Source organism: Camarhynchus parvulus, chromosome 19, assembly GCF_901933205.1.
Source record: "Camarhynchus parvulus chromosome 19, STF_HiC, whole genome shotgun sequence".
Lineage (NCBI taxonomy): Eukaryota > Metazoa > Chordata > Aves > Passeriformes > Thraupidae > Camarhynchus > Camarhynchus parvulus.
In genome coordinates this window covers 4,956,795-4,983,462 of record NC_044589.1, presented here as the reverse complement: position 1 = coordinate 4,983,462, position 26,668 = coordinate 4,956,795, and the positions used below count along the sequence as shown (strand labels likewise).

Here is a 26,668-nt window from a genome sequence, read left to right as displayed (position 1 = left end):
ATGACAGGCCATGGGAGATGCTAGCACAGGCCTTTAGCAAGGGAGGGGCATCTTCACAGCCCAGGGCTGCTCATTCCCCATTATCCAGCACTACTGACTAACCAGACAAAGTAAATAATAGACTGGAAGGAGAGGAAACCCTGTCCTCTACAGCCTGGACCCACCCTCCTCCTCCCTCTGCTCAGCAGAGGACAGAACTCTCTTCTCCCTTCCTCCTCTCTTCTCAGTGCACTGCAGCAGGCAGACACAGACCCAGCCTGGCCTCAACTGCCCAGAGACACCAACACGGTCTGCACACATGAGACATGACAGCATCGCATCCTCCCTCTGTTTTTCCCTTTTTTTTTTGTTGTTTTTTTAGGTAGCAAATCCAGCAAAGCCCAAAGCTCTTGCTCACATGCTGTTGTTTTTGCAAGTGATTTTATTTTAAAACCGGAACTCGAGTTCTCCATTTGTTTAACAAGTCCCCCCTCCCCTTTCTTTTTTTTAAATAAAATTAATTTATTCTACACAACAGTAAACTCTTCCAGACTCTTCCCTATTTACAAATTAACATTTTTTGCTTGCAGATCATCGCTTCCCCCTCATTTTCCTATCCTGTGACACAGAAAGTGAGAAACAAAGCCAAAATCTGAAGGTCTGTAAGGCAGTGCTCCCATCCAGCCTTCTGGATCCCACCCTTGGGGCCTCAGGAAAGAACCAGTGACGATGTTTCTGTCAGATCTGGAGATCTCCCCTCATCCACCCTGTGTGTTAAACCATCAGCCAAGAGCATCCAGCCTCTCCCTGCTCCTCTGAGCTGTGTTGTAGCTGGGCTGAGGAAGGAGAAATGCCCTCAACAGAGCAAACTGCTCCTGCTGCAGTTGTCTTTGGGGAGAAGGTGGCATTTGCTGCAGGAATGGGATCCACCAGGATGGTCTCACACATCCATGGGCCAGAAAGGGCAGCTCTCACATCACAGGAGGAGCCTTGGAGACACCTCCCCTCTCCTCTTGGAGTCAAGCACTGGAGACATGCTTTGCTAGCTCAGGAAGGAAGGCACCTAATAAATAAAAATTTGGCCCAACCCAATTCCAGGCAAATTCAAGGGGTTTTTTTTTGAGGTTGTGGCTTGGCTTGTACCTCTTTGAACTAAGTGGCAACTTCTAGTTGGGTATGGTAGGGTCTGCTCTACCTGGAGACCTGTCCAGACACTCCAAAGGCACCTGGCTCATGTCCTGTGAGCACTGTCACTCCTGTCACTGCCACATGAGCAGCCAGGTGTCCTGGTGCTGGGTAACACAAGCTGTGTCAGCAAACCAAGGGGGATGTGCAAACACTTTGTCTGCAAGCACAGCTGCCCGTCTAGAGGGTTTCCCACCCCCCATGAGGCACAAACCCTGGCCTGTAAAACCATCCTCAGGGCTTCCATGGCCTGTTGGAAAAGAATCAGTGTAGTGTTTTTATTCCTGGGAGCCCAGCCAGGCAGGAATACCTGCTTTTACCTGCAAAGCAAAGCTGTCCCTCACCTCTGGACACAGCCCCTGGCCTGTGTATGACCCCCTGAGACATCCCAAATGACCAAAAACTCATGTAAAGAGGAGGTGTTGTCATATTTTTCCAAGGTTTGCCTTGAGCAATGGAAAATATTGCCCAGCTGTGGCAGAGAGCAGGCAGAAGGCCGATGCCCTTGTGGAGAGCTTAGGTTTTGAAAAATCAAGGAAGAAAGGGAGGATGAAAGGGTCATCCAGGGATTCTCTGTCAGTACAGCAAGGAGAGAAAGGAAACAAAGGGACAGAAAAGGCAGGACAGCAGGACAACCCTTCCTTGAATGCAATTCATTAAGCTTTGGACAAAAACCTTCTTCTGTCAGAGGGTAGGAAACACATGCCCCAGAGGGAGCCCAAAAGCCAGCCCAGATAACCCTCAGGCCCTCTCAGTGCTCCATGTGTGTGAGAAGAGTTTCTGCACGGACATCTGACACATGTCCATGCTCATCCCAGCATGCCAGAGTCCCTTGGCAGCTGGTTTACAGGGCGATGGTGCCACAAGGATGTTGGCCATGCTGGGCTCCGGCCCCAGAGGGGACATGCCAAGGTGCTTTGGCTGGAGGATGGAGCCTGTCACAGCTTCGGGTGCCATCCCACAATGGTCACACCCACGAGGAGATGCAGGGAGCCCAGCTCAGCCCTGGGAAAGAAAGCTCTTGGTCCGGAGGGAAGGAGAAGAGGCTGCAAGCTCCAAAATGGCACTGACTCTGAATTTCAGCCTCCCACACCCCCAGCACTGCCCCAACTCCGGGGCTGGCACCAGGTCCAGCAGGGGCATTGCCCAGCACTGGCACAGCTCCCCAAAGCAGCAGGGAGCGAGGAGCACATCCCATCCCGGCTGGGTGGCTGGTGGTGGCAGGAGGAGGTGGCAAGGCCGGTGCAGGGTGAGCGGCACAGCTGCCCCGCTGTCCCCCATGCACGGGGGGCTCAGTAGAAGGAGTACTGGTTTTCCACGGCCCGGGTGCGGCTCCGGGCGCTGTCAGCCTCGTGGTAGTCCTCGGCACCGGCAGCAGAGGGCTCCGGCCGGCGCTCGGCGCTGTCGCTGCGGCTCCGGGGGCCCAGGGCACCCTCCAGGCGGTGGTAGGGAGCGGGGACCGGGACAGCGGGGGCCACGGGTACCCCCTCGGCGGGCGGCGGCACCGGCGGGCCCGGGGGGGCTGTGCTGCAGAAGTAGTGTGGAGGTGGCAGGTCGACCCGGCAGCCCGGGGGCTGCGACACCAGGGGTGGCGGGGGGCCGGTGTCTGCAAGGGAAACACGAGCTTGACCCTCCTGTGCTGCCTGCAGGCTCGGCTCCCTCCCTCTGGTACCTTCCCACACCCCCTCTCCATCCCTGACCCTGTTCTTCTCCAACCCTCCTTCCCACTCTCTCTCATACCAAAATGCTCCGAGCCTGCAGACATCTCTGTCCTGTCCTGTCCGAGCCAGGGCACTGTCACCCACAGGCAGGGACAGGGGTCACAGAGCACTGACACCCACAGGCAGGGGTCACAGAGCACTGACACCCACAGGCAGGGACAGGGGTCACACCAACACAGCCCTGCTGCTGCCTGGGTCTCAGTGCGCACCTCCAGTGGGTGACACCCACCCTGGCACACCTCCAGAGCCACACACATCAGCGGGGCGCTGCTTTAGGGAGGGAATCCCATGGATCTGTCCCTTTTGAGGGACAATATCCCAGTTCCCACCCAGCCTGGCACCCACCTGGCTGTGGGCTCTGTGCCACCACGTAGCTGCGCAGGGTGATGTCGGCGGCGCCGCCCGACTCCAGCGGGATGGGGTGCGTGTGGAAGTGGCGCAGCATGTCAAAGATGGTCTGGAACCAGAGGTGCTGCACGTGGCACTGCCCACTCTCGTTCAGCGACAGCCGCAGGTGCTGCAAGTGCAGGGGGCACGGGGTGAGCTGGGGGTCTGAGGGTGAGACTCACCCTTGCAATCTGCACCTCCATCAGCCAAGGGGGGGTTGCTCCTAACAGGATTGTTGTGTTTACCCTGCTGCAGGGTGTTGCCTGTAAAACCTCACTTTTACACTCAGTGTACCTCACTGAAGCTCCAGGACCAGTTTGACCCCTCCTGGATGAACAACATACAGAAACACACAGAGAGAAGGGTGTCTGGGTATGACCAGGAGCAGCTGAAGTTCTGATTCTGGGGTCACAGCCAGCCTGGGAAAGCCTCCAGCCCACCTGAACTACTTCTTGCAAGGTGACAAGAACGGGCAATCTCTGCTAGAAAAGGGACCCAGCAAAAAGCTGCTTGTGGTTGGTTTTAGGGCATCTGTGTACTTCAGGAACAGACAGACAAGGAGAGGGCAGGGGAAGGTGTGCCAAGCTACACTGAGCCCCCATGGGTATTTATCCATATGCTCACGTGACAGGCACTGATCCAGTTGGGAAAATGTAGAAGGGGCTGGGCAGGATGCAGAGGGGTCCTAGGGCACAAGGGCAGGTGCCCCTGAGGGATGCCCTGCCGAGGTTCAGCTCCCTGCAGAGCTGCTGCATTTGGGGTTACCCACAGAGCAAGAAGGAATCTGAGGTGCTGGGCACGGCTGGCACTAACATGTTGGGGAAGATGAAACAGGAAAGTCTTATTAATATGATTGTCTGGGAAAAGATTTTGAGAATATAGAAACTATAAGTGAGATTGAAATGAAAGCAAGCTTTGAGATACCTCAGTTACTGAGCAACTGGAAAACAATGGTGTGGCCAGCTGAATGTAATCCCCTTTTGATGAAACAATTCCCTCTGCTTGCAGACAGGCCCAAGGGTCAGAGCAGACCCTGCCAGCTTGGCAGAAGGGGCCCAAAGAGGAGTTTTTAGGGTTTAAAATGTAACACAGTGTGGTAATGTAATGATTCTTATAGGCTGTATGTAAATGCTATAGGATTTGTATCTTGTACTAGACTGGTTAGTGAGAATCAGAATATTCAACACAGAAGAAGATTTATTGTATTGTAATGGGAACTTTGCCCTCTTACCCTTTTTACTCTCTTATGCTTTTGCTCTCTTACCCTCTCATCCTCTCTGCCCCTCTCTTCTCTCAGGCCTGCTCTGAGCTGTGGCTGGCAGCTCCCAGCAGGGCCCTGCACCCAGGCCCTTTGCAATAAACCCCAAGTTCCAAGCCCTGGCTTCAGAGATCTCTCATCTCCGTCCGTCCCGACTGTGCTACCCCTGTCCCTCCTACACTAACATTCATGGAGAAGGAGAAGACAGGTAGAAGCAGAGGACAGGGAGGAGCAGGGGACAGGGAGGAGCAGAGGACAGGGAGGCGCAGAGGACAGGGAGGCGCAGAGGACAGGGAGGCGCAGAGGACACCCACCTTGGCTTTGCCCTGGAAGTTGAAGGTCAGCACGTACTCGCCCGGCCGTGTCTCGCTCTGCCGGATGACGAACAGGCCGTGGCTGCGGGCGCCCCCAAACAGCACCAGCTGGGCTGCCTTGATCCGGGACAGGGTCCCATGGAACCAGGGGAAGTCAGACAGGTTGATCTCAGCCTCGGCCTCGCTGTCCTCCCCTGCCCACAGGGACAGCAGGTTTTTAGGGAGCACCTGAACATCACCCCCCATCCTCCTCGCCCTCTGTGCACCCTCCAGAGTGAGATGGGTGCTGCATCCTGCATCCCAGTACCTGTGAGGTGCCCACCAGCAGTGGGGGAGGATTCCAGCGTCTGCAGGAAGTTTTCCAGTGGGACGTGGGTGAGGAGCTCCCCCAGGGAGTCCCTGCCCCGGCCGGGGGGCACGGGGACAGAGGTGACCATGGCAGCGTTGTGAGAGCTGGGCAGGGCACATCTGTCTGGTGGCCTGGGTACCTCTGGGAGGGAAATTGCAGAGGGATGAGTGCATGGCTCAGCATCACCCACCATCACTGGGCAAAGCTGGGGACTGTCCTGCTCTGCAGGCAACTGTGTTGGATACTCCTGGATCTCAGAGACACCTGAGGGCTAGGTTATGGCTCTGAGGGAGTCCCAGACTTTCCCAGATGTAGCTCCTTACCATCATTCAGGAACTCGCAGCTGGACGAGGTTGTCCTGCCTGGCAGACAGGGTCCCTGTGCACAGGACACCAGCTCAATGTCATCCCCACTGTCCCTGGAGGAGAGCACAGACAGAGACACACACATGTGGCACCTCCATTCACTGGCATGGAATGGGGATTTGGCCACACAAAATTCCAATGTGATCCAAGAGCACATTCTATTGCCCCTGAATTCCTCCCAAGGGGTAGCCACTACACCAAGAGCATTGAGAGGCAGAGCAGCCACCAAACATGACTTTTTGGGGGTGAGAAACCAGCATGGGAAGGATGACACCCTCGAAAGCCCACACTGCACGGGTCATGCTGGTCGGTTCCAGCTGCAGGATTTTGTGGGTTTGGAAGGAAAGCTGTTACCTTGACTCTCAGTGCTTTGCACCCACACACCTTCCCACCCGAGGGCGCTTTCACTTTCACCCTCTGCAAAGGGAATTACCCACCCACAGGAATTCCACCCCTAAAAGACATAAACCACTAAGTCAGGAGGCCTGGAGCAAGACAGCAAGTGGGAACAGAGCCAGGGAGCCACTCAGAACATCCCTGTCGCCAGCCCTCCCCGTGCACTTCAGCACCCTTCTTGCACAAGCATCTGACTTGCTCCACATCCTATTTTTATCCCAGCCACCAGCAAGAGTCCAGAGCTGCCCACAGCACTCGGCAGCTCTTGCTTCACACGGGCCACGTGGGCACAGGCAGCAGGGGAAGCTGCTGAATTATTTAGTGGCCAGCGAGTGAATCAGCCATTGGGAGTCATTCAGCTGCAGCCAGTTAAAAACAAGAAGGGAGGAAGGAAACCAAAACCAACAGTGCTCTGCAGAAAAGCCGTGGCTGGGCGCTCAGGAGGCAGCTCCAGCACGCAGCCCTTGGCAGAAGCATCGGGAGCTGATTGAGAATTCGCTCTTGGCGCCCAGCGTGTGTGGCGGTGTATTAAACAGCTCATTATTATTTGCTCTGCAGTTCATTATTATTTGCTTTACAGTCACGTCCGGGGGCCAGAGCGGGCTGGTGCTGGGTGCTAAGCAAACAGAGAGGGCTGGGAGGCTGCCAGGGGCACAGCCAGGGGCAGAGCCAGGGCCAGGGGCTGGTGCAGGGACATCAGCGGCTCCTGCAGTGGCTCGAGGGGAGCACGGCTGTGGTGCTCAGCTCCAGCTGGAAAACCAGCACTGAAACATGGAGTGAGGGAAAAAAGGCCTTTTCCCAGCTTTGGTTCAGCAGCCCAGCCTCAGCAGTGCTTCTCGAGTAACAGAATCATAGAATGGTTTGGGTTGGAAGGGAATTTAAAGCTCATCTCGTTCCACCCCCCTGCCATAGGCAGGGACACCTTCCACTAGCCCAGGTTGCTCCAAGACCTGTCCAACCTGGCCTTGGGCACTTCCAGGGATGGGGCAGCCACAGCTGCTCTGGGCAATCCATGCCAATGAATTATAGATTTCTGAAAAGAGCAAAAGGAGCAAAGACCTGGAGTGCACCAGTGCATCCTCCATGGTGACCAAATGCCTCTCTCCAGCAGGAGGGGGCAAAGGCAGCCTGGAGAGAGCAGGAGCCTCTCCAAGCCTCTGTTCCAGGTTTGCGTGATGTTTTCACTGCTACAAGCATGGGCACCTGGTTTTTCCAAAACTGTGCCAAGAAAGGCAGTGCCAGGGTTTCCCCAAGGCTGGGGCTGTCTGAGCCAGCTGAAGGGCAGCAGCACCAGGCACACAAACCTCCCTGACACAACTTGCTGCATGTGCTGGTGAAACAAGAGATGAGAAGTTTTGGCTGAATTATGACTCCAATGACAACACTGATGCCACTGTGATAGAAATACAAATAAATCAATTCAACCAGCAGAATCTTAAATATGTCATGGATGCTAAGCTGGAAAAAAACATGGAAAATAGCTCAAATATGGTATAAAAAATTCAGAAAGTGGGTGTTAGGAGCTTCCTGCTTTGAGGCTGTGTTTCCAGGTCACCTGCCTCTGCCAGGCTGAGGGATGTGGGGCAGAGAAGGGTGAACAAGTGGCCAGTGCTCTGCACCCCTGGCAGACACAGGCTGCTAACTCTGCCTCCAGACCTCTGCTGCTGTGAGCTGGGCACTTCCTGTGACAACCCAAGCAGCAAAAATTGCATCTGGGTAACAGCCCATGCTCAGACACCAGAGCTCAGCCCCACAGAGCCCCTCCCCAGCAATCCTTACCCAGGGTCGATGCAGTCCTGGATATCAGCCACCCACGAGTGCTTCTGCAGGGAGTCGATGGTCTCCAGGATGTACTCGGCCCCATTCTCCACCTGCAGGCCATGTGGGATGGAGTCAGCTGTGCCAGGCTGCTGCCCCCCACCCCGAGGCAAAACACACCCCAGAGCCCAGCCAGATCCCCTGAACAGCACCTCAGCTCAGCAGGAGAGGATGTCCCACCCCATCCCAGCACAGGAGTGATCCAGAGGATCAGTGTCCCACCCTATCCCAGCATAGGGCTGACCCAGAGGATCAGTGTCCCACCCTATCCCAGCATAGGGGTGACCCAGAGGACCAGTGTCCCATCCCAGGACAGGAGTGCTGAAGGGTGACCCAGAAAGATGCATCCAAGATGACCCCTAACCAAATCTGGAGCTCAGAGGAAAACCCCACCCCACCACTATCAGCAAATACAAGTTTTTTACAAGGTTTTTACAGCCTCCACAGAAAAAACACACCTGGCTGGCAGCATCAGGGTACATGGCACTATGCCCAAGCACAGACAGCATCCCTCACTCCTGGGGCACCTCTGTGTCCCCCCAAAACTAGCTCTGCACAGCTGTAGCAGAAGCCACACTGCTCTCTGTCCCAAACCCCTGCCAGACCCAGGAGTTTTAAACCTCTCCTCCATTATCTTTTCTGCCTGCTGGTCCATGAGGCTTCTGATTGCAATAGAGTGGGAGAGAAACCTCCTTTCACAGGGAAAAATATAATAAATAGAATTTAGGACACAAAAGAGCCTCCAAACTGTCCAGCCCAAAGGAGCTGTGCCTTTCTGGGGCTGGGCAGAACCAGAAGCTCCACATCAGTGGACTCAGATGCCATGGGATGCTCTGTGCCTCTGGCAGGTTTCCCTGCATCCTTCATGGAGCCTTAAACATCATGTTCCTGAGGTGGCAGAGCAGCCCTGACTCCGGGAGAGTGTCACATTGCCAGCTGAGACAACCGCCAAGCAAATTCAATTAATCACAAACAACTGAATCACCATCCTGAAAATAAGCAGGAAGGGCAGGGAGCAGAGCTCTGGCTGGGGCTGAGCAGTGACCTGGACCCTGTCCTGAGCAGAGGTGGAGGGGAGTAGCAAAGATCCCCCTCTCCAGTTTGTTTAACTTAAGAAAGAATCTTCTCTGGCTTTTTGAGGGCAAGGCATGAAGCTGACGTGGGAGACAGGGCTGCTCACTCATGCAGAGCATGACAGCAAGCAAAGCATGTGCAGGGCTTGGGTATTTTGCAAGCACCTGCTTGTGCAATGGAAAAAACTGCATGTGCTGGGTGTCTGATGGGCTCTGGGGACACGCTGGCTGCTCATTTTTAGGCAATCTGGCAGGAACTATTTCAGTGTGGCCTCCCCAAACAAGGCAGGGGCTTTTCCAGCCATAGTAACATCCCTAAATGAGGCAGGGGCTTTTCCACCCACCATAACCTGTGTGCTGTTGAGATTGGGCTCCACATCACACAGAAAGGGAAACCACAGCACCCAGCTTGCCCACCTAACCTGCTAAACTGAGGGTGCTTCATCCCCTCTGCAAACTGGGGGAATGGGGGAGCAAAAGGATGTCCCAGCAAGAAGGAGCCATGCAGAAAATGAACCACAAATAATAGTGGATGTGAGAAAAGGGGAGCAGCATCCTGTGCCAGCAGCTGGGAGGGGAGAGCAAAGCCTGGCTGGGGGGCTCCATGCTGTGCTTGCTGGCTCTGCTCACTCAAAGGATCAATTGTGATCAATTCTCCCGTGGCAGGGTGAGAGCCAGGACAGGGCAGGAGCAGGAGGTACCTGGCAAAGCAGGTATTTTCCAGCTGGCAGGGTTTGGAGCATTCCAGAAGTGTATTAAAGGAATGGCTGGAGCAGTCACCAAGCTGTTTGCAGTGGGAATGGAGAGAGCATGTCTGGCTTCAGAAGATGGGAAGAGGGCAAGTGCAAAATTTTCCTCCAGCAGCCAGAGAAACCAACCCTGACAGGCACCCAGGAGACATCCCAGAGCTGAAACCCCCAGAAGGGATCTGTCATGACCAAGCCCATCTGCTCATGCTCGTGACAGCTCCAGGGATAGGGAGAAGCAGTGGCACATCCTGGGTGTTGAATCAGCATGAGGACATCAAGCTTTGGACACTGATGTGATACATTTGACACATTTCAGGTGGGGCTGCTAAGGGGATCTAGAAAACGTGACAAGAAAGTGAAGAGCCATGTTCCAAGAGCAGAGATCAATGGCTGATGGGTTGTCAATGGCCAGTGGTCAAAGGGATGTGCTCCTTCCCATCAAAGGCTCTCTGTGCATGCTTCTCAGTGATGAGCACATAAGAATGTGAGGATACCTGATCAATTCATGGATGACATCACACTGAAAATGTGTTGGAGGATCAGTCAAGAATTCAAATGGACTTGTCAAAGCTGAAGTGGAAGAAGAAGTTGAAACGAGCCTCCAGCTCAAGGACAGGGTGAGGCCTGGGCTCACAGTGATCGCTGTGGGTGTGTGGGCTGGGGAACCACGGCCTGGGAGCAGTTCTGCAGAAACCAGCCCAGACTTACACCAGCCCACAGGCTGCATGTGAGTCAACATCATCATCATCATGGCGTGAGGAAAGCAACTGCATCAGCTTGGGCTGGACAGAGAGGAAGAAGAAAGGAGAAGCAATCCTTCCCATCTGCTCTGGGCCACAGCCCCACATACACTTTGGGGCATTCCATCTCCAGAGCCTGCAAGGAAAGCAAGGAGGACCTTGGGCTGGTCAGTCTGGAAAACAGAGGTTGGCCTTTGAGGCAGAGAAAACAACAGCTGAATGAGCCTCTGTGCCCATGGTGGGCACTGACCACTGCTGAGGCTGAAGAGCAAGAAGCCCTTGGAGAAGGGAAGGTGCCAGGAGAAGTTGTGTGACCTTGACAAGGAGCTGGATTTGATGGAAAGAAATTTCTCCTGGGAATGTCTGCTGGGGCCAGGTGGATTTCAAGTCTTGGGAGCTTTCACAAAGCCAAGCTCAATTTTCCCCCTCTTTTCCTTTCATAGTTTTCTAAGCTTTCCAGCAGGTTCATTCAGCTGGGAGACCTGGCCTCTCTGCTCTGCATTGCCACACACTCTGGGGGAGAAGCATCAGGGAGAGAGGTGTTTGTTTAAAAGAGGTAGAACACAGAAATGCTCAAAATCTAATGGTCCATCACTGTCATGGTGTCCAAGACCCTGCAAAATTCAGCCCTGATCTGCCATGACAGGCTGTTGTCTTCCAGCAGAGCAGGAGGCAGCATTGAGCTAATTAATTGCATGATATGGAAAATTCTGAAGAAAGAGACTTTCACTCTCTGCTCATACCCCCAGACTCATGTGTGGTTGATCCCCAGGGTCTCATTGATCCCACAGAGCCGTTCTTACAGAATCATTAAGGCTGGAAAAGACCTCCAAGACCATCAAGTCCAACCTTTGAGCAGCTGCCACCTCATCAACCAGACCACAGCACTAAGGGCCATCACAGTGTGTCAATGAAACAGCCACCACATGTCACTGATACGGGACAGCAGCAGCCACAAAACCACAAGCAGCTGCACCAAGGAGCATTTTCCCTTGCAGGTTGTCTCAGATCACTGATTTAACCCATCTCCTGGTGACACAGAGAAGCCAAACCCCATGGTGAAAGCCAAATAGCTTGATCCCAAAACACCCTGGTGTCAGCTGGAGCAGGCAGGGATCCTCTGGGGAGCATTTGAGTTGTTGGCATCTCAGCTCTGAAAGCCAAGGTAATGATCTCTTTGGGGTCTGAGCCTCCTGCACTGCAGGGTGCAGGTGCAGAGGGGGTTCCTGTAGGGATCCACACCCTGCTCTCACCTTTAGGACAAAGGTGTTGTCTTTGTCAGGCATCTCCAGGGGCATGGTGGTGCGCACCTCGATGATGGCCGACAGCGGGATGCTCACCTTGGGTTTGGAAGCCTGAGAAAAGGAAAAAAAAAAAAGAAAAGAAAATAAATGAAAAGAAATCAAATAATTTAAAAAAAAAAAAAGTCACTCAATTGAATCAAACTGTCCCTGGGGACAATGCAGCAGGGCTCTCAGAGGCAAGATCAGCTCAGCCTGTGTGGTTATTACAGAGGGGGAATAAACAGCATTGATTTCCCTCCCGTGCCTGATAACTCTGAGCTCTGTGAATTAAACCAAGAGGGGGCCCAGTGGAAGACAGGGAGGTGCTTTTAACTGCCAAACCACCCTCCTTGCTCCAGCACAGGCTGATGTGCCAGCTCTGCCAACACCACTTAATTTCTCTCCATTTTCAACCCTCTCCCGATGGAGAGAGCTGTGCTATCTGATGGGGGATGCTTCCCATGCAGAAAGCAGCCCTGTTTCTCCAGCACAGGAGCAGCATTTCAACCAGGCAGCTACAACACAGCAGCCTCAGCCATGCAGGGAATTTTAATTACATTAAAATCAAGAAAAATGAATTTCCCCCAGGGCCCCTGGCACCCACCGGAGCCTGGGTGGGGAGGCAAGACCCGGTGCCTCCCACTCCGAGTGTTTGCTGAGCAACAAATTCCCCAGATATTTGTTTTAATTATAACAAATCCCCACAAAGGAGCTCGTGGAGCTGCTCTCCAGGGCTGCTCCCCTCCAGGGCTCTGGGATTTGGAGCACTGCAGCTGCAGGAAGCAGAGATGAGATTTAGTCACCAAAACCTGCATCTGGTGCTGTGGATGCAGTGGGTGGGATGAGGCCAGCAAGGAGCTCCAGGCTGCAAGTTACCAATAACAGGCTCAGTTCCCATTTTTATTGGGAAATAAAAATAAATAAATCCAAGACAGAACAGAAACTGCTTTTTCCCTTGCAGGATGTTTCGTTTCTGCCAGCCCCAGAGCCCCAGTACTGCCTGCAGACACGTCTCAGCCGTGCAAGGCTCTGCCCATCCCTGGGGAATTTTTCCATCTCGGTGTTTGCACAGGAGAAGGTCAGAAAGGAAGCAGCAGCTGCTTCGAAAGGAAAGGAAACAAGGTGATAATTCACCCCTGAGCCAGAGAAGGGTCTTAAGATCACAGGATGGTTTGGGTTGGAAGGGACCTTAAAGATCATCTCATTCCAACCCCCTCCTCTCCAGGAGGGCTCTTCCCTTTAAAGGTTTACACACATAGCCATAGGTTTTGTAGGGTCTATGTAAAAACAAAGCTGTGGGCTGCTGAAGCAAAAAGCAGTTTTCTTCCAGCTGTGCCAGACTGGTGCCACTTTTACATTTGCCAGATGGAAAGCAAGATGGGATGAGAGGAGAAAGCTGTAAACCAAAGTGGGGTGTGATTATAACAGAAGAGCAGACAATGTTCATAAAAGTTGCCATCAAATAATTTCAAAATTGATTTTTAGAGGCAAATCAAGATACACTAAAAAAGGAATCTCTCTGTGAGTTCTCTCTTAAATGTTTTAAGAGCAGCAGTTGTTCCATTTTAACCCAAGTTTATTTTCTCTTTGGCGCAACTGACACACCAGGCTTCATCAGATCCTCCATCCACAGAATCATAGAATGGGTTGAAAGGAATCCTTTTCCACCCCCTGCCATGGGCAAGGACACCTTCCACTAGCCCAGGTTGCTCTAAGCCCCATCCAGCCTGGCCTTGGGCACTTCCAAGGATGGGGCAGCCACAGCTTCTCTGGGCACCTGTGCCAGGGCCTCCCCACCCTCACAGGGAACAATTTCTCCCCAGTATCCCACCTATCCCTACTCTCTTTCAATTTAAAGCCATTCCCCCCTGCCCTGTCACTCTCTCCAGCTCTCCCATAGGCTCCCTAGTGGGCACCATGGACACTGGGGTTGTTTCCTTCCAGCCAGGCCCCATTCCTGCGCTGGGGAAGGCCCCAGTCCAGCCCAGAGCAATGCCCACCATTCATACCCATGCTGAACTGCTCTCCAGAGAGATGCATTTGAGTTCAAACTCATGTTTTATATTTTCTCAGAAGGTGAGAAGCACAGACCAACACCAAGAGTGCAAGGTTCATTTTGGCCTGCAGGTTGGATGGGTTTCGAGCACATTTTCCAATCCATTTGCACCTCAGCCACACAGCAACAGATCTCCCTCTGGACCAGAACTGGATTTCAGCCCAGCTCAGCAGTGGAAACAAAAAAAGCACCAAAAGCAAAGCCCAACTACTGCTTGAATTCCTCATTAAAAAAAAACAAAAGCCAGGACTTACCTTTGGAGGGACATAAAACTCCAGGAGGAACCTCTCCCCTTCCACCTTCACCGCTTTGCGGAGCAGGAGGCGGCACTTCTGCCACTGCGAGCTGCCCACACAGTTCGTGTCATCGGCCACCATGTAGCGCAGCGTCCCCTCCCTCTGGATGTCCACCAGCTCCACCTTGGACGAGGGCACCTTGGACAGGCGCAGCTTGTGTGTCCATTTCTCCCGAGGGTCCCCAGGCTCCTTGCCCCCGGCCGGCCACGGCTCCCTCTCGGCTCTGCGCCCGCCCAGAGCGGCCTCGGCGCCCGGCTCCGGGGAGGATTTGCGGTGCCACATCTCCTTCATGCCATCCACCACGCACAGGCTCATGTTCCTCAGGGAGAAACCTTTCTTGAACTTGGGCTTGGCAGCAGCGTGGATGGAGACGTCCTCTGAGCTGCGGGACTGCCCGTAGGAGGAGACTTTGTGAGCCTGCACCTGCTGGGCCGGGGTCAGGTAGCGGCTGGCGCCCAGCGGGGCGTCCATGCTGTCCAGAGACTCCGTGGACGTCTCCTCCTTCCTCGGGGTGACCTCCCGCCCGTAGGGGACGTGGCAGTTCTGCAGCCCCACGAAGGGCACGATGTTGTACTTGGTGGGCGAGTCAGACACGAACACCCTGCTGACCTCCAGGCTGAAGATGTCCAGGAAGTTGGCGGTGAAATGGTGGGAGAAGGAGGTCTCTGCCCCGGGGGTGTCGTAGTGGGGGTTCTCCTTCAGGAACTGGCAGAACTTCTGGGCGAAGTCCACGGCGGCTGCCTGGGCGTGCAGCTTGCAGAACTCCCTCCAGTCGGGGAGCGGGGAGGAGGGCTCCTGGCACAGGGCATCGCCGTTCATGGCTGCCCCATTCCACCTGCCGGCGGGCTGGGGGCGAGGACATGGCCTGAGTGTGGCATGGACAGGGACACAGACTGTCCCCCAAAAACAGGGACATGGACAACCCAGCCTGCCCTCCCACACGGGGCATGGACAATCCATTCTGTCTCCCCACAAATGGGGACATGAACAACCCACCCTGCACCCCCAAACAGGGGCATGGACGTGGACAACAACCCTGACCCCCAAAATGGAGGTCACCCCTTGCCATGATGCCAGAGCTGATCTGCAGTTCCAGTGCAAAGGAAAATGCTGTGGGAAAGTGTCTGTGTGTTGCTCTCTCTCCACCTCATCCACTAGGAAAAAAATCTTGGCCCTGGCAGCAGCCATAAATTGTACTTATTTTACGATTATGACCATGCAAAAGCATTATTGATTTCTCATGAAACCGCTAAGGAGTCCCCGAGCGGAGGAGCCCAGGGGTGTTTGCCTGCAGGATTCCTCTCACTCTGTGTCTGCCTGGGCATGGCACAGCTCTCCACAGGGGGAAGGAGCACTGGGAGTCCTGGAAGTACGCACCCAGGGCAGCACCCTCCCCTCTGCACCCCACAGCCGGTCCTTCTCTCTCTCTCCAGTCTCTATTTCTGCCCTCATCCTTTGCCACATCAATTTTGGGATTTCGCCCTCCCAGCTGAGCATCAGCTGACAGAGAACCCAGGACAGTCCTCAGCAGAGGCCCATGAGTAGGTGGGCTACAGGGGGAAAAGAAACAGAAGCCAGACCCAGGAGCACAGCAGAAGTTGACAGGAGCTGCAGAGCAGACCTGTGAGCCCCTGGGAGAAGCATCACTTTGCCCAACGTCCACACTGGTCCTTCTCCCAGTGGCTGTGAGACTGGCAGGGCACCTGTACAGTCCAGTTTGGTGCTCATGTTGCACTTTCCAAATCTCTGCCTGACTCTGGGCAGCATGAAGAGCCTCCCCTGGGGAACCCCAGCAACGACTGCATCTCAAAAATCACCTCTCAGTGCCAAAACTGCTCATGGCTGCTGTGCTGGTGGGCCCTGGCTGGGGCACTGCTGAGCCAATGACCCCAAACATCTGGTCCCTGTGTCCAGACACCTTCCTTCCTCCCCTCCAAGGGCAGCAGTTTGGCAAATCCACCTCAGCTGCTCAAACACTGGGTGCCTGTGGCTGCCCTGCTCCAGGAGCAGGGATTGTGCCTGCAGGATCCAGTTCTGGAAGGGCAGGACAGCTCCCCAGGGTTTTGCTGTTCCCCATTCACAGAGCAGCTCTTTCCCTGGATTTTGCTGCTCTCCATTCACACAGCAGCCCTTTTGCTGGCGAGGGATTACTCCTGCTAATAAATCAGGTGCTGGATCCCGCCACAGCTTACACGGCCAGTAATTAATTACTGCTCTGATGAACGGCACCAGCCACGGATCAGGGCGGGCACTGGGGACTGGCATAACCCACTCCTTATCCTCCAGACCCCAGGCAGGACTGAGCCCTGAAGGCTGGGATTCAGAGCAGCAGATGTAGCCAGGAGCTGGTTGCCATATTCCCAGCACATCCCTATGGAGATGAGTTCTCTGGGACCATCTCCATCCCAGGAAGGGGCTCTCAACCCCCCCAAACACTGAGAAACCCACACAGCCAACAAAATCCCAACAGAAACATGATACATGTGGCATTTCCTCACCTTTAAGGCAGGGATGCTGCTCAGTGCCCTGGCTGCGCCAAGGAGGCACTGAGGACAGGCTACACATGGGCCTGCACTGGCTCCTCACATCCCACAACACCAGCAGAGCTCCAGCTCCTGCAGAAATCCCTGGCAAAGCTCTCCCCAGCATCACAGGGATTTCCCGGAGACCTGAGCAGGGATCCATGCCAGCTGGGAAAAAACCCATCCCTGCAGTTTAGGAGCAGCCTCTGAATTTCCCCAAGAGACATCAGCAAAGCAGCAGAAAATACAAAGCTGTTTGTTACCCGCCCAGCAAATGAAATTCCTAATTATCCATCCATCACCAAGCAGAGGATTTAAAGACTCTGCCCTTTGAATTGAAAATTCACAACCCCAGCTCTGCCATGGCCCAGGAGCTGCCCTGGCACCAAGCCATGGGCCAGGAGTATTTGGGCTCAGGGAGAAGAGGGAGATGAAAAGGAGTCTCCTGCTGCCAATCCAAGCAGTCACAGCCAGAGCAAGGGAGGGGGAAAGGGTGCAAAGGGAAAAGAGCAGCAAGGGGCTTGTGGGGAAAAGAGAAAGCCCCTTGGTGATGGGTTTATTTGCATCTGCCCAGGGTGTTGAGCCCCGGGGCTCTGCTGGTTTCCCTCCCATGAATTTGGGGAAAACACATCTCCCCATCCCTCCCTCCAGGAGGGACTGGTGCTCAGGGCCTGCCTGTTTGAAACCAAGGGATGGCAAGCTAACAGACTCTGAGGGGTTAAGGGGAAAAAAAAAAAGAAGAAGAAGGAGGAAAAAAAAAGGCACTTCAAAAAAGATAAAGCCCGAAACAAAAAGCCTCAAGGAGATCCAGGCATGGCAGCCGGGCTCCGGCTCGGAGACGCGCACGCAGAGGCATCACAGCATCTTCCTTTCATCTGCATGGGGATGACAGACTTTAAAAGGCCAATTTATAAAAATGAAGCCTAGAGGAGAGACATCTGGCAGGTCTGAGGAGGCGGCGGCGGGGATTACTAACCCTGTGCCACATATCCAGGATATCCAACGCCCCCTGCCCGGAGCACAGCCAGGGACTCTGTGGGGTGGTTTAAGGGCAGCTCCTGGGATTGCAGAGCCATCCCCACCCCTGATTCACCTGATTTCTGCAGGAAGCAGGCTCCCAATTATCTGTGTAGATTTACCTTTAATCTGGATGCCTGCACTCCCCTCCATACCAACAGCTCTGCCCCACTTCTTGAAATAACTTATCATGCCACAGACAGCATCCCCGGGCAGAGCGGTGCAAGCGGAGACCAAAATAAGCTCACGATGAAAATAAGCGGCAAATCTGCAATTGCTTTTTGGAAAGGGCCATCCCCTTCCAGCCCAGCTTCCTCAGGGCTGCAGCACACTCCAGGCACCTTTCTAAAGTGCCAGATCCCTCTGGAAATGCCCTTAGCCCACTCCAGAAGTGGCTCAGGGGCCACAGCCTTGAGCCCTTGGCCTGGGTGACACAAAAGGACAGAAAAATAAATAGATATAAAATGGGGTGGTTTGTTGTCATGAAGAAGCCATGGAGTGGCAACCACAGCATCAGGCTGGTGACAGGCTCCTAACCCACCTGCATGAGTCCCCAAACTCCTCCAGGGCAGAGCTGTGCCTGCTGCCTCTGTCATGTGGGAAACTGAGTCAGAACTTAAGAAAAGAAGACAAAAATAAAGAACTTCTGGGGTTTGCCAAGGGGAAACCCAGGCTGGGATGACAGGTGAGAGCCAGCTGCTGGCAGTGATTTGGGACTCCTCTCCCACCAAGGTGTGCTGAGGCATCTCCTGCTCCGGGGGGGGCACATAGAATACTCTGAAAGTGGAAGCAAAGCTACTGACCTCAAGAAGAAATGAAATTTAAACTGTCAGCAGAAGTGCAGGAGACCATAAAAAAACAACTCCCCGGTGAAGCAGGAGTCAGGGAGCAACAACAAAGCCACTGGGATTTGCTGAACCAGAGGCGTGGGGAGGAACCAGCATCTAATGAGGTGTTAATAACCCGAATGCGCAACACCGGTCATGGGATGGCCAGCACAGCCTGCCCAGCACAGCCTGCCCAGCACGGCTGGCTCTGATGGCTTTATTTAAGGAAACAACCCTAATAAAGAGATGTTTCCCTTCCGCCCAGCGCAGCGCAGCCAGGCTGGGACAAAGTGATCCGAAACTGAGAGGGGAAAAAGCACTGTGTGCTGGAGGCTGTGAGCAGCGAGCTGAATCCCTCCATCCATCCCTCCACCTCCAAGATGAACCCCTCAATCCATCCATCCATCCCTCCCTCCACCTCCAAGGTGAATCCATGCATCCATCCATCCCTCCACCTCCAGCTGTGCAGGGAAACCGCCAGAGAGCAACGGGAAAGGAAAAGGCAGCGCAGGAGGCAAAGCCTGGCTCCTGGGCAAGGACATCCAGCCCAGCCCCGGCTGTCCCGCTCCTGCTCGGTTTCCAGCAAGATCGATGCCACTCAAAGCCCCAGCTGGTCACTGCAATCCCGCGGGAATGACATGAGGAAACCCAGGCACCTGCTGCCCCAGAAAAGCGCCTGACCTAAGCGTGCCATGCCAGAGGAGATCCCCGAGTCACGAGCAGGGCGCAGAGCAAGGCGATACCCCCGGCCCCCCCCAGGGGATGCTGCTGGCAGCGGCTCCCGACACACGGGCAGCTCCCGGGGGAGCCTGGAGCCCGCCTGCACAAAGCCCAGGCACTGCCTGCCCTGGGCACACGGGACAACGAGAGTCATTTCTTGCTCGTTTTCTCTTTTCAAGATGTGTCCCATCAGCATCTCCACCCCAAAACCTTGTCCTGGGGAAGGGGAGAGCAGAGCAGAGCGAGCAGGCTCAGACTTCACAGTATCACATAGAGGTATGGGGACACCCTTATATACAAGAGGAGGAAAGGTTCATTTCTTGCCCATTTTCTCTTTTGAAGATGCATCCCATCAGCACCTGCACCCCAAAACCTTGTCCTGGCCACCCAGCACTGCTGAGTGCTTTGGGGCATCCTTTTTGAGTGCTGGGCTGGCCAGTGGGCATCCCTCACTGGGCAGCAGCATAAGGCACAAGGAGCCTTTTCACTTCAGAAAAATCTTTTTTTCTGGGGTGAGGGATGAGAGATGCTAGGAGCTGATCTCCCCCCATTCCACAGCTGAGACCTGAAGCTTGTGACCAAGTGACCTCCTCCCTTTGTCACCTCGAGGACCCTTCCCAGCCCTCAAGACCCACCAGAGCTTGAATGGCATGCAGAGGCTGATCTGAGGAAGAGAAAACCATAAGGGACAAAAGCAGAAGTCACCTGCCCTGGGCCTTTCACTCCCCCCAGACCCCTGACCACAGCCCTGGCATGGGAGAAGCTGATTTCTCTCCATGCTCCTCAGTACTCCATGTACTATTTTATACTATTGTGATCTTAAATCACACTGCCTGTCTGAACCAGATAGAAATGGAAACATTCCTTGTTCCTCTCATTTACTGGCCATCCCACTAAAATATTAATTGAAGAGCATTTTGGCCTTTAATTTTATAGTCAAACCACCTGCCTTGAACCAATCCCTCAGCAGGAGATGCTTTAACTCCCTGCCCAGATGCACTGCAGGGTCCACCTGTCACCTGCAGCTTAGAAAAGATTCTTCTAGAGTGAAAAGGCTCCTTGTGCCTTTTTCTGCTGCCTAGTGAGGGGTGTCACTGGCCAGCCCAGCTCTCAAAAAGGATGCCCCAAAGCACTCAGGACAAGATTTTGGGGTGCAGGTGCTGATGGAACACATCTTCAAAAGAGAAAATGGGCAAGAAATGAACCTTTCCTCCTCTTGCACATAAGGGTGTCCCCACAGCTCTGTGTGATACCCTGATTCCAGCCCCACAGGAACCAATGCTCCTGAAAATGAGCAGATGGGCCCATGAGAGCCCTCAGTAAAACCTGAGATTTTCTCCATTTCCCCACTACTCTGACCATACCACAGGGTTGTTCCTCTCCCTCCCCTCCAAAATCCCCCGCAGTGGATGTTGTACTTCCTGTGCTGACAGCTGCTGGAAAATAAAGACAAGTTCATAGATAAGATTCACTGCATCTTAGATAATCTTTTGTCTGGGTAATTCCATCCAGCTTGCAGGGAGTCACTCTGACACAGGACTGGAGCATCACCCAAGCCACCCAACCTGCTGGGTACCTGCTGGTGTTGTGGGACCGGGGGGACACTTCAGCCATGGGGACAGGGTCCCCAGGGTGCAGTGACAATGATCAGGAAAGCTTTACTGCATCTGGGCATCATGAATGCAGCCTGGGGCTTGGAGGCTGTGTCTGGGAATAAAGCAGAGACACCCCCTCAATGCCCCAAAGGAAAAGCTATTGGAATAAGGAAATAAATGAAAACCCCAGAGCTTTGGGTGAAGGAGGTCAGAGGCTGTTGTCCATTCCCCCTCACTTGGATGCCACCTCACGTGCCTGTCTCCAGCCAGAGAGCTTCCCACAGAAAACCACCCAGTCCAAAGTCTATTTTTAACCACCACAATAGCAGAGCCTCCCCCGAGGAGCAGCAGAAGCCCTGTCCCAACCAAGCAATCTCACATTTCCCTCGCTAAGCCTCGATTTCCTTCCGCTCCTCAGCCCACAACAAAACCCTTCTCCTCCTCCTCTCGCCTTCCCATCCTCAGAAAACTATTTGCACATCCATCCATGCCCCTCCAGGCTGGTGTGCTGTGGGTGCAGAGCGTCCTGCACACCTGTTACACATTAACCACTGACCTGGCACCTGTGGGCAGACCCTTCCTGCACTCAGAAATTCCAAAGAGGGGCAGCAGGTTCATCTGCTCAGCCCCCTCCCTCTGGATGCACCCCAAAACTCTGGGGAATTAAAGAAAAAGCCCTGCAACACCAATCCAGCTGCACTTCCCAAAGCAAGTGCAAACTCTTTGAAAGGGATTACTCTTGCCCTGGGGATTGCTGTGCCATGGAGGAGCTCTTTGGGGGTTTTTGGGGAGAGAGATGAGTGGGTGCTCAGCTAAAGCAAATCCTGATGAATACAGCACTGTCATCACTGGGGATCCCCCACCATTAGGTCAGAGAAACCCCTAAGATTGTTTTTCAATTACAGCACATAATAAACATGAGATAAAGTTACACAGTTCTGTAGGAAATTTTCTTATTATGTTTTTTTTTTTTACGTTGCAGATCTAATTCCCCACATGCATCACTGTCTCATACCCGCCTGCAAACAGCCTGAAACTGCTGCCTAATGGTATCTGAGCTGGGGAAATTCAATTCTACCCAGCGCCTCACCCAGGACTGCTACAATCACTGCTAATTGCTTAAGTGGTGTATTAAGCAAAATAAAAATTCCAGTGGGCTTTGAACCCCCCCTTCCTCAACCAGATGATGCCAAAACACCCTGTTACAGCTGCCAAACCTGGCTGGAGAGCCAACCTCAAATATCCTATTTCTCTTCACTGTGCAGGGATGCTCCTGGGCAGGCAGAGCTTCGTACCCAGCATGGCCATGACCACACCAGAGGGATCCACAGGCTGTGTCTGACTTTGCCACCCCTCTTGCCAGGGTTGTGGGGTGCCATTGCAGCCCCTCTGCTGCCCCAGGGTCCAAATGCTGCCAGGAGCCAGTGAAGCAGGGCACAAACATCTGCCCAGTGGGACCTTGGGGTGGATGCACACTGTCCCCTCCTGTCCCCCCACCTGTGGGTGTGGATGGATGTGGGGCTCCTGTCAAGTCTCATCCCAAATCCAAAGCCTGCACAAGAGCAAGAAGATTCTCTTGTCTGGTTTTCCCTTTAGCAAAAATCAGGTGTGGGATGCAGTTTTAGGCATGTTCTCTCCTCCTCTCCACCATGATGGAGCCAGCTGGGATTGAGTCTCTCTCTGGGAGCACCCAGGTTCCCTCTGCCTGCACAAGGATGTGGATCACTGAGCCAGGGACAAGTCTCCAACCCTATCCCAGCACCTCACTGGCATCCACGGGCAGGGAAAGCAGCTGAGGTCAAGTGAGGGCAGCCTCAGGCAGGAGGGGAATGATGCAGGAACCTCAGGGCTGAAAGGATTGCCCTGGGGCATCCCAGCCAGCCTGAGTCAGCAGGGCCAGCAGATGTGCAACCATCATCTGGTTCCTCTGCTTCTGCTGGGAAGAAGAGGAGGAAGAGGAAAGGCATCAGCCAGCAACATCCTCATCTTGAAGAGATGGGTGTTCTGCCTCCAAGGAGGAAGGACAAGAGGAGGCTGGACAGGACCACGCTGCCATGAGGGTGAAGTCCAGGAGAGGAGGGGACAGACCTCAGATCAGCCAGAAGAGGTGGCCCTGCAGTGAAGCAGCCACTGCAGCCCTGAACCAGCTGAGGAATGAGGGGATTTTAACCCAAAGCTTTGACCAGGCAGGGCTGACTCACCCTCCTCGATGGCACAGGGCTCTGGTCACTGAGCTGGGTGAGACACCAGGCAGGGCTGGCGAACCTGTGTGTTCCCCAAGCTGGAGCAGAGAGGATTATGCAGCTTTTTTAAGGAAACACTCAGCAGTATCCCTGCGCTCCTGTGCTACAGTGATGGTGAGACACTGGGAAATACCACAGAAGGACACAGAGAGAAGGTCCAAGGGCACTTGCCATCCCCTCTGAGCACATCTCCTGGCAGCACACACCCACCTGTCTGTACAAGTGTGCCCTCCCCCCAGGGAAGGGGGGCTGAGCATTTCAGAACAGCCTGTGTGGTTTAGGAGGATGATTCCTATTTAGAAAGGCATCCCCAGAAATCCATGGTCCTTCTCCACTCTCCCAACAAACCAAACCAAAAATCCTCATGGAGGACAGTTCTGAGTAATCACAGAATCATTTAGTTTGGAAAAGACATGCAAGATCACCCAGTCCAACCATTCCCCCAGCACTGCCCAGGCCACCACTAACCCATGTCCCCTTAGTGCCACATCCACACCTGCTAAATCCTGCAGGGATGGTGACTCCACCACTGCCCTGGGCAGCCTGACAACCCTTTCAGCGAAGAGATTTTTCCTAATATCCAACTAAACCTCCCCTGGTATGACTTGAGGCCATTTCCTCTTGTCTAGTCAGCTGTACCTGGCTACAATTTCCTTTCAGGCAGTTTTAGAAAGAGAGAAGTTCCCTCCTGAGCCTCCTTTCCTCCAGGCTGAGCTCCCCCAGCTGCTCCTCATCCACGCAAAGCCACAGGAGCAGGGTCTGTGGGGGTTTTGGGCAGGGTGCAGGGGCGACAGGGAGGTTTTACCTCCTTTCCCGTTCCAGTTCACAAGATCCCCGAAGCACCGGCAGCGTGGCTCTTGCAGGTCAAACGCATAACTCCAACCGATCAATTTCCACACTGGAAGGAAGTACCAGAGCGACTGGGAGGGAGGGACCTGGAAGGCAAAGGTTTAGGCTGTCAATCCCTGGAGCCAGAGCAATATCCCCAGGCACATCTCGCCTCCCCCAAGCCACAGTCCAGCAGGGCTCCGGCCTGACTTCACCAAAACCAGAAACAAGCAGAAGGGCCGGGCAGAAAGTCCCCGGAGCCTCCCAAGGGCCTTCCCGCGGTGCTGCCCACAGAGCAGGGCTGGCTGGAGGCAGCTCGGGAGCCGCGGCTGCCCCTCGCTGTGCCCGCGGCGATGCAGGGCTGAGCCCTCGGGGGCCCAACCGAGCCCCTGCACCCCTCACGCAACGCCAGGCAGACAATACCGACCCAAAATAAGGGAGCATCCGTGAGGGGGGCTACGTGCTCTGTGTGTGCCCCCCTCTGGGTCTGCCATCCCCAAACCCCGGGGAAACCGACCCACGGCTGCAGCCCCGGGGAAAACCCTCATCCCCGGAGCAGCCCCCAGGGCCGGGGGAGCCCCCAGGGCTGGGGGAGCCCAAACCAAGGCTGCAGCCCCGCTCCCCCGGGGCAGCCCCCAGGGCCGGGAGCAGCCCCTGGGCCCGGGGGAGCCCCCATTCCCAGAGGAGCCCCCATTCCCAGAGGAGCCCCAGCCAAGGCTGCAGCCCCGCTCCCCCGGGCCGAGCCGGGTCTGCCCCATCACCGCCCCCCGCCCCCGCGGGCCCGGGGCCGCCCCGAGCGGCGGCGATGCTCACCGGGGAGCGGGGCTGGCCCGGCCCCGCCGTGCGAGGGGAGGGGGCGGCTCGGGGACCCTCCCGAACGCACCGCGCCGCAGCGGCGAGGGGCGGGAGCCTCCCCCGGCCGGGGGATCCGCTGCTGAACGGGGGAGCGGGGGGGAAGAACCGCGAATAAATCCCCGCCTAAATCCCCGCCCGCCGCTGCGGTGCCGGTACCGGTACCGGTACCGGTACCGGAGGATGCGCTCACCGGGCCCCGCTCGCTGCTCGGTTCGCGGGTTGGCTCGGCTCGGCTCGGCTCGGCTCGGCTCCGGCCGGCCCGGCCGCCCCCGCCCCGCCGGCAGCGCCGCCCCCCGCACCGCCCCCGCCGCCTTAAAGGGCCCCGCCCGGCCCCGCCGCCCCCGCCCGGCGCTCCGCGAGGGGACCCCGGGGACACCGAGCCACCCCCGCCCGGGCTGGCCTGGGGCTGTGCCTGCGAGAGCGCCCCGAATAGCACGGGGCACCCCAAATCCTCAGGAAGGGCCCCTGATCCTCGGGCGGGCTCCCCAACCCTCCTGGGAGCGCTGCGAATCCTTGGGCAGCACCCTAAATGTTCAAGGTGCAAGTCTTCGGGTCCCCGAGATCCTCGAGATGCACCGATCGTGGCAGGGCTCCCCTGTGCTCTGAAGAGGGGCTGCAGCGTTTCCTCACTGCTCGCCCATCCATCGCCCAGCATTTGTCCTTGCAGTGCCCAGGGGAGGGGATTGGGGTGATCCCCCCACACCCACATTCCCAGGGGGTGAGACTGGGGTGGCTCCAGGAGGAGTTTTGGGGTCTGGACCGACTGCCCGCCTTTGTCATCCTGCTGATGCATTTTGGGCACATCTCAGAGCACTTTCCCTGCCAGGGGATTCAGGTCAGACTGAACCCCAGGACAGGGTGGGTCAGGATGGAGCAAACCCCAGGGCAGGGGAACTGAAGCCCAGAGGGTTTTAAGGGATGGATTTGGGGGTCACACTGTCTCTGGGACCCTGCACAGCCCCCCAGCCTCCCCATGGCGTGTCCACACATGGATAGGGATGAGTCACCATTAAAAAAAAAAGGAAAAAAAAGGATTTGCAGGAGGAACAAATCCTTTTTACTTCTGTGAAGCACCTGTAGGATTAAGACAATGATGGTTATATAAGAGGTGGAGAAGGGTGGATTTTAGCATTATTGTTATTATTAATATTTATTTATTATGCTTCCTCACCATCCTATTTCCCTGACAGGTGTATTCTGGGGAGGTTTGGGGAGAGTCTGGTTTGGGGGAGAGGAAGGAGATTTGTTGTAGGGCTGGTGCAGACTGATGCACCATTTGCTTTTTCTTCCCCCAGAGCAGCAGGGGCCAAAGTGGACAGTGCAAAAGCACAACTGGGACAGGGACAGTTGATTTTCTCCATTATGGCTCATTTGTGATGATTTTGGGTGGATTCTCTCCCTCCTGCTTCTGGCTGGTCACATTTTCAAGGCCAGGTTGGGCAGGGCTTGGAGCAACCAGGTCTGGCAGAAGGTGTCCCTGCCCATGGCAGGGGCTGGAACGAGATGAGCTTTAAAGTTTCCTTCCAACCCAAACCATTAAATGTTTCTGCCATTCTATGATTCCCTTCCCAGGGGCATTCTGGGGGTGAATGGATGCTCACAGAGGGGCTGGATCCCTCTGCTGAGTGCAGGTGACCCTGGGCCACCCACCTTCACCCACCTCCCACAGCAGCTGACAACGTGTTTCCACTCCCCCCCCTTCCCCTGCTGCCTCCTGCTCTGAAAAGCCTCTCTCCCATTCATATCCATTTTTAAAGAAAACACACAATCAATAGTCTCTCAGGCTGGAATTTCATTAAGGTTTTCATTGCACTCGCTATCGATTGCAGCAGGGCTGGGAGCTGCACGGAGCTGATGCTGAGCCCTGCCTGCTCTGGGACCCCCCAGACCATCCTAAAGGGAAAGGGCCATGCAGAGAGGGTCTGGCTGCTCCCATGCAGGCAGCAGAAAGCCCAGCATCCCAGATTTTACTGGATTTTACCATCACTCACAGCAAAACCAGGAGCCCAGGGAAGGGCTGGGATGCTGGGGTTTCTTTCATGAACCAAAACAAAGGCTTTGGTACACAACAGGCTCTCTCCTGCCTTCCCTC

The 26,668-nt window shown here is 55.0% G+C and overlaps 1 protein-coding gene across 1 annotated transcript; it reads right to left on the bottom strand.

Annotated features, from left to right (window-relative positions):
- Nucleotides 1-336: 336 nt before the first annotated feature.
- On the bottom strand, nt 337-24,826 carry SH2B2 (SH2B adaptor protein 2). Its single transcript, XM_030962922.1, has 10 exons — nt 24,767-24,826; nt 23,699-23,828; nt 13,928-14,815; nt 11,588-11,689; nt 7,734-7,825; nt 5,517-5,611; nt 5,152-5,334; nt 4,845-5,038; nt 3,231-3,402; nt 337-2,770 (listed from the first exon to the last, which is right to left on the bottom strand). The coding sequence occupies exons 3-10, from the start codon at nt 14,786-14,788 to the stop codon at nt 2,457-2,459; spliced, it is 2,013 nt and encodes a 670-aa protein (XP_030818782.1). The 5' UTR covers nt 14,789-14,815; nt 23,699-23,828; nt 24,767-24,826; the 3' UTR covers nt 337-2,456.
- Nucleotides 24,827-26,668: the final 1,842 nt, after the last annotated feature.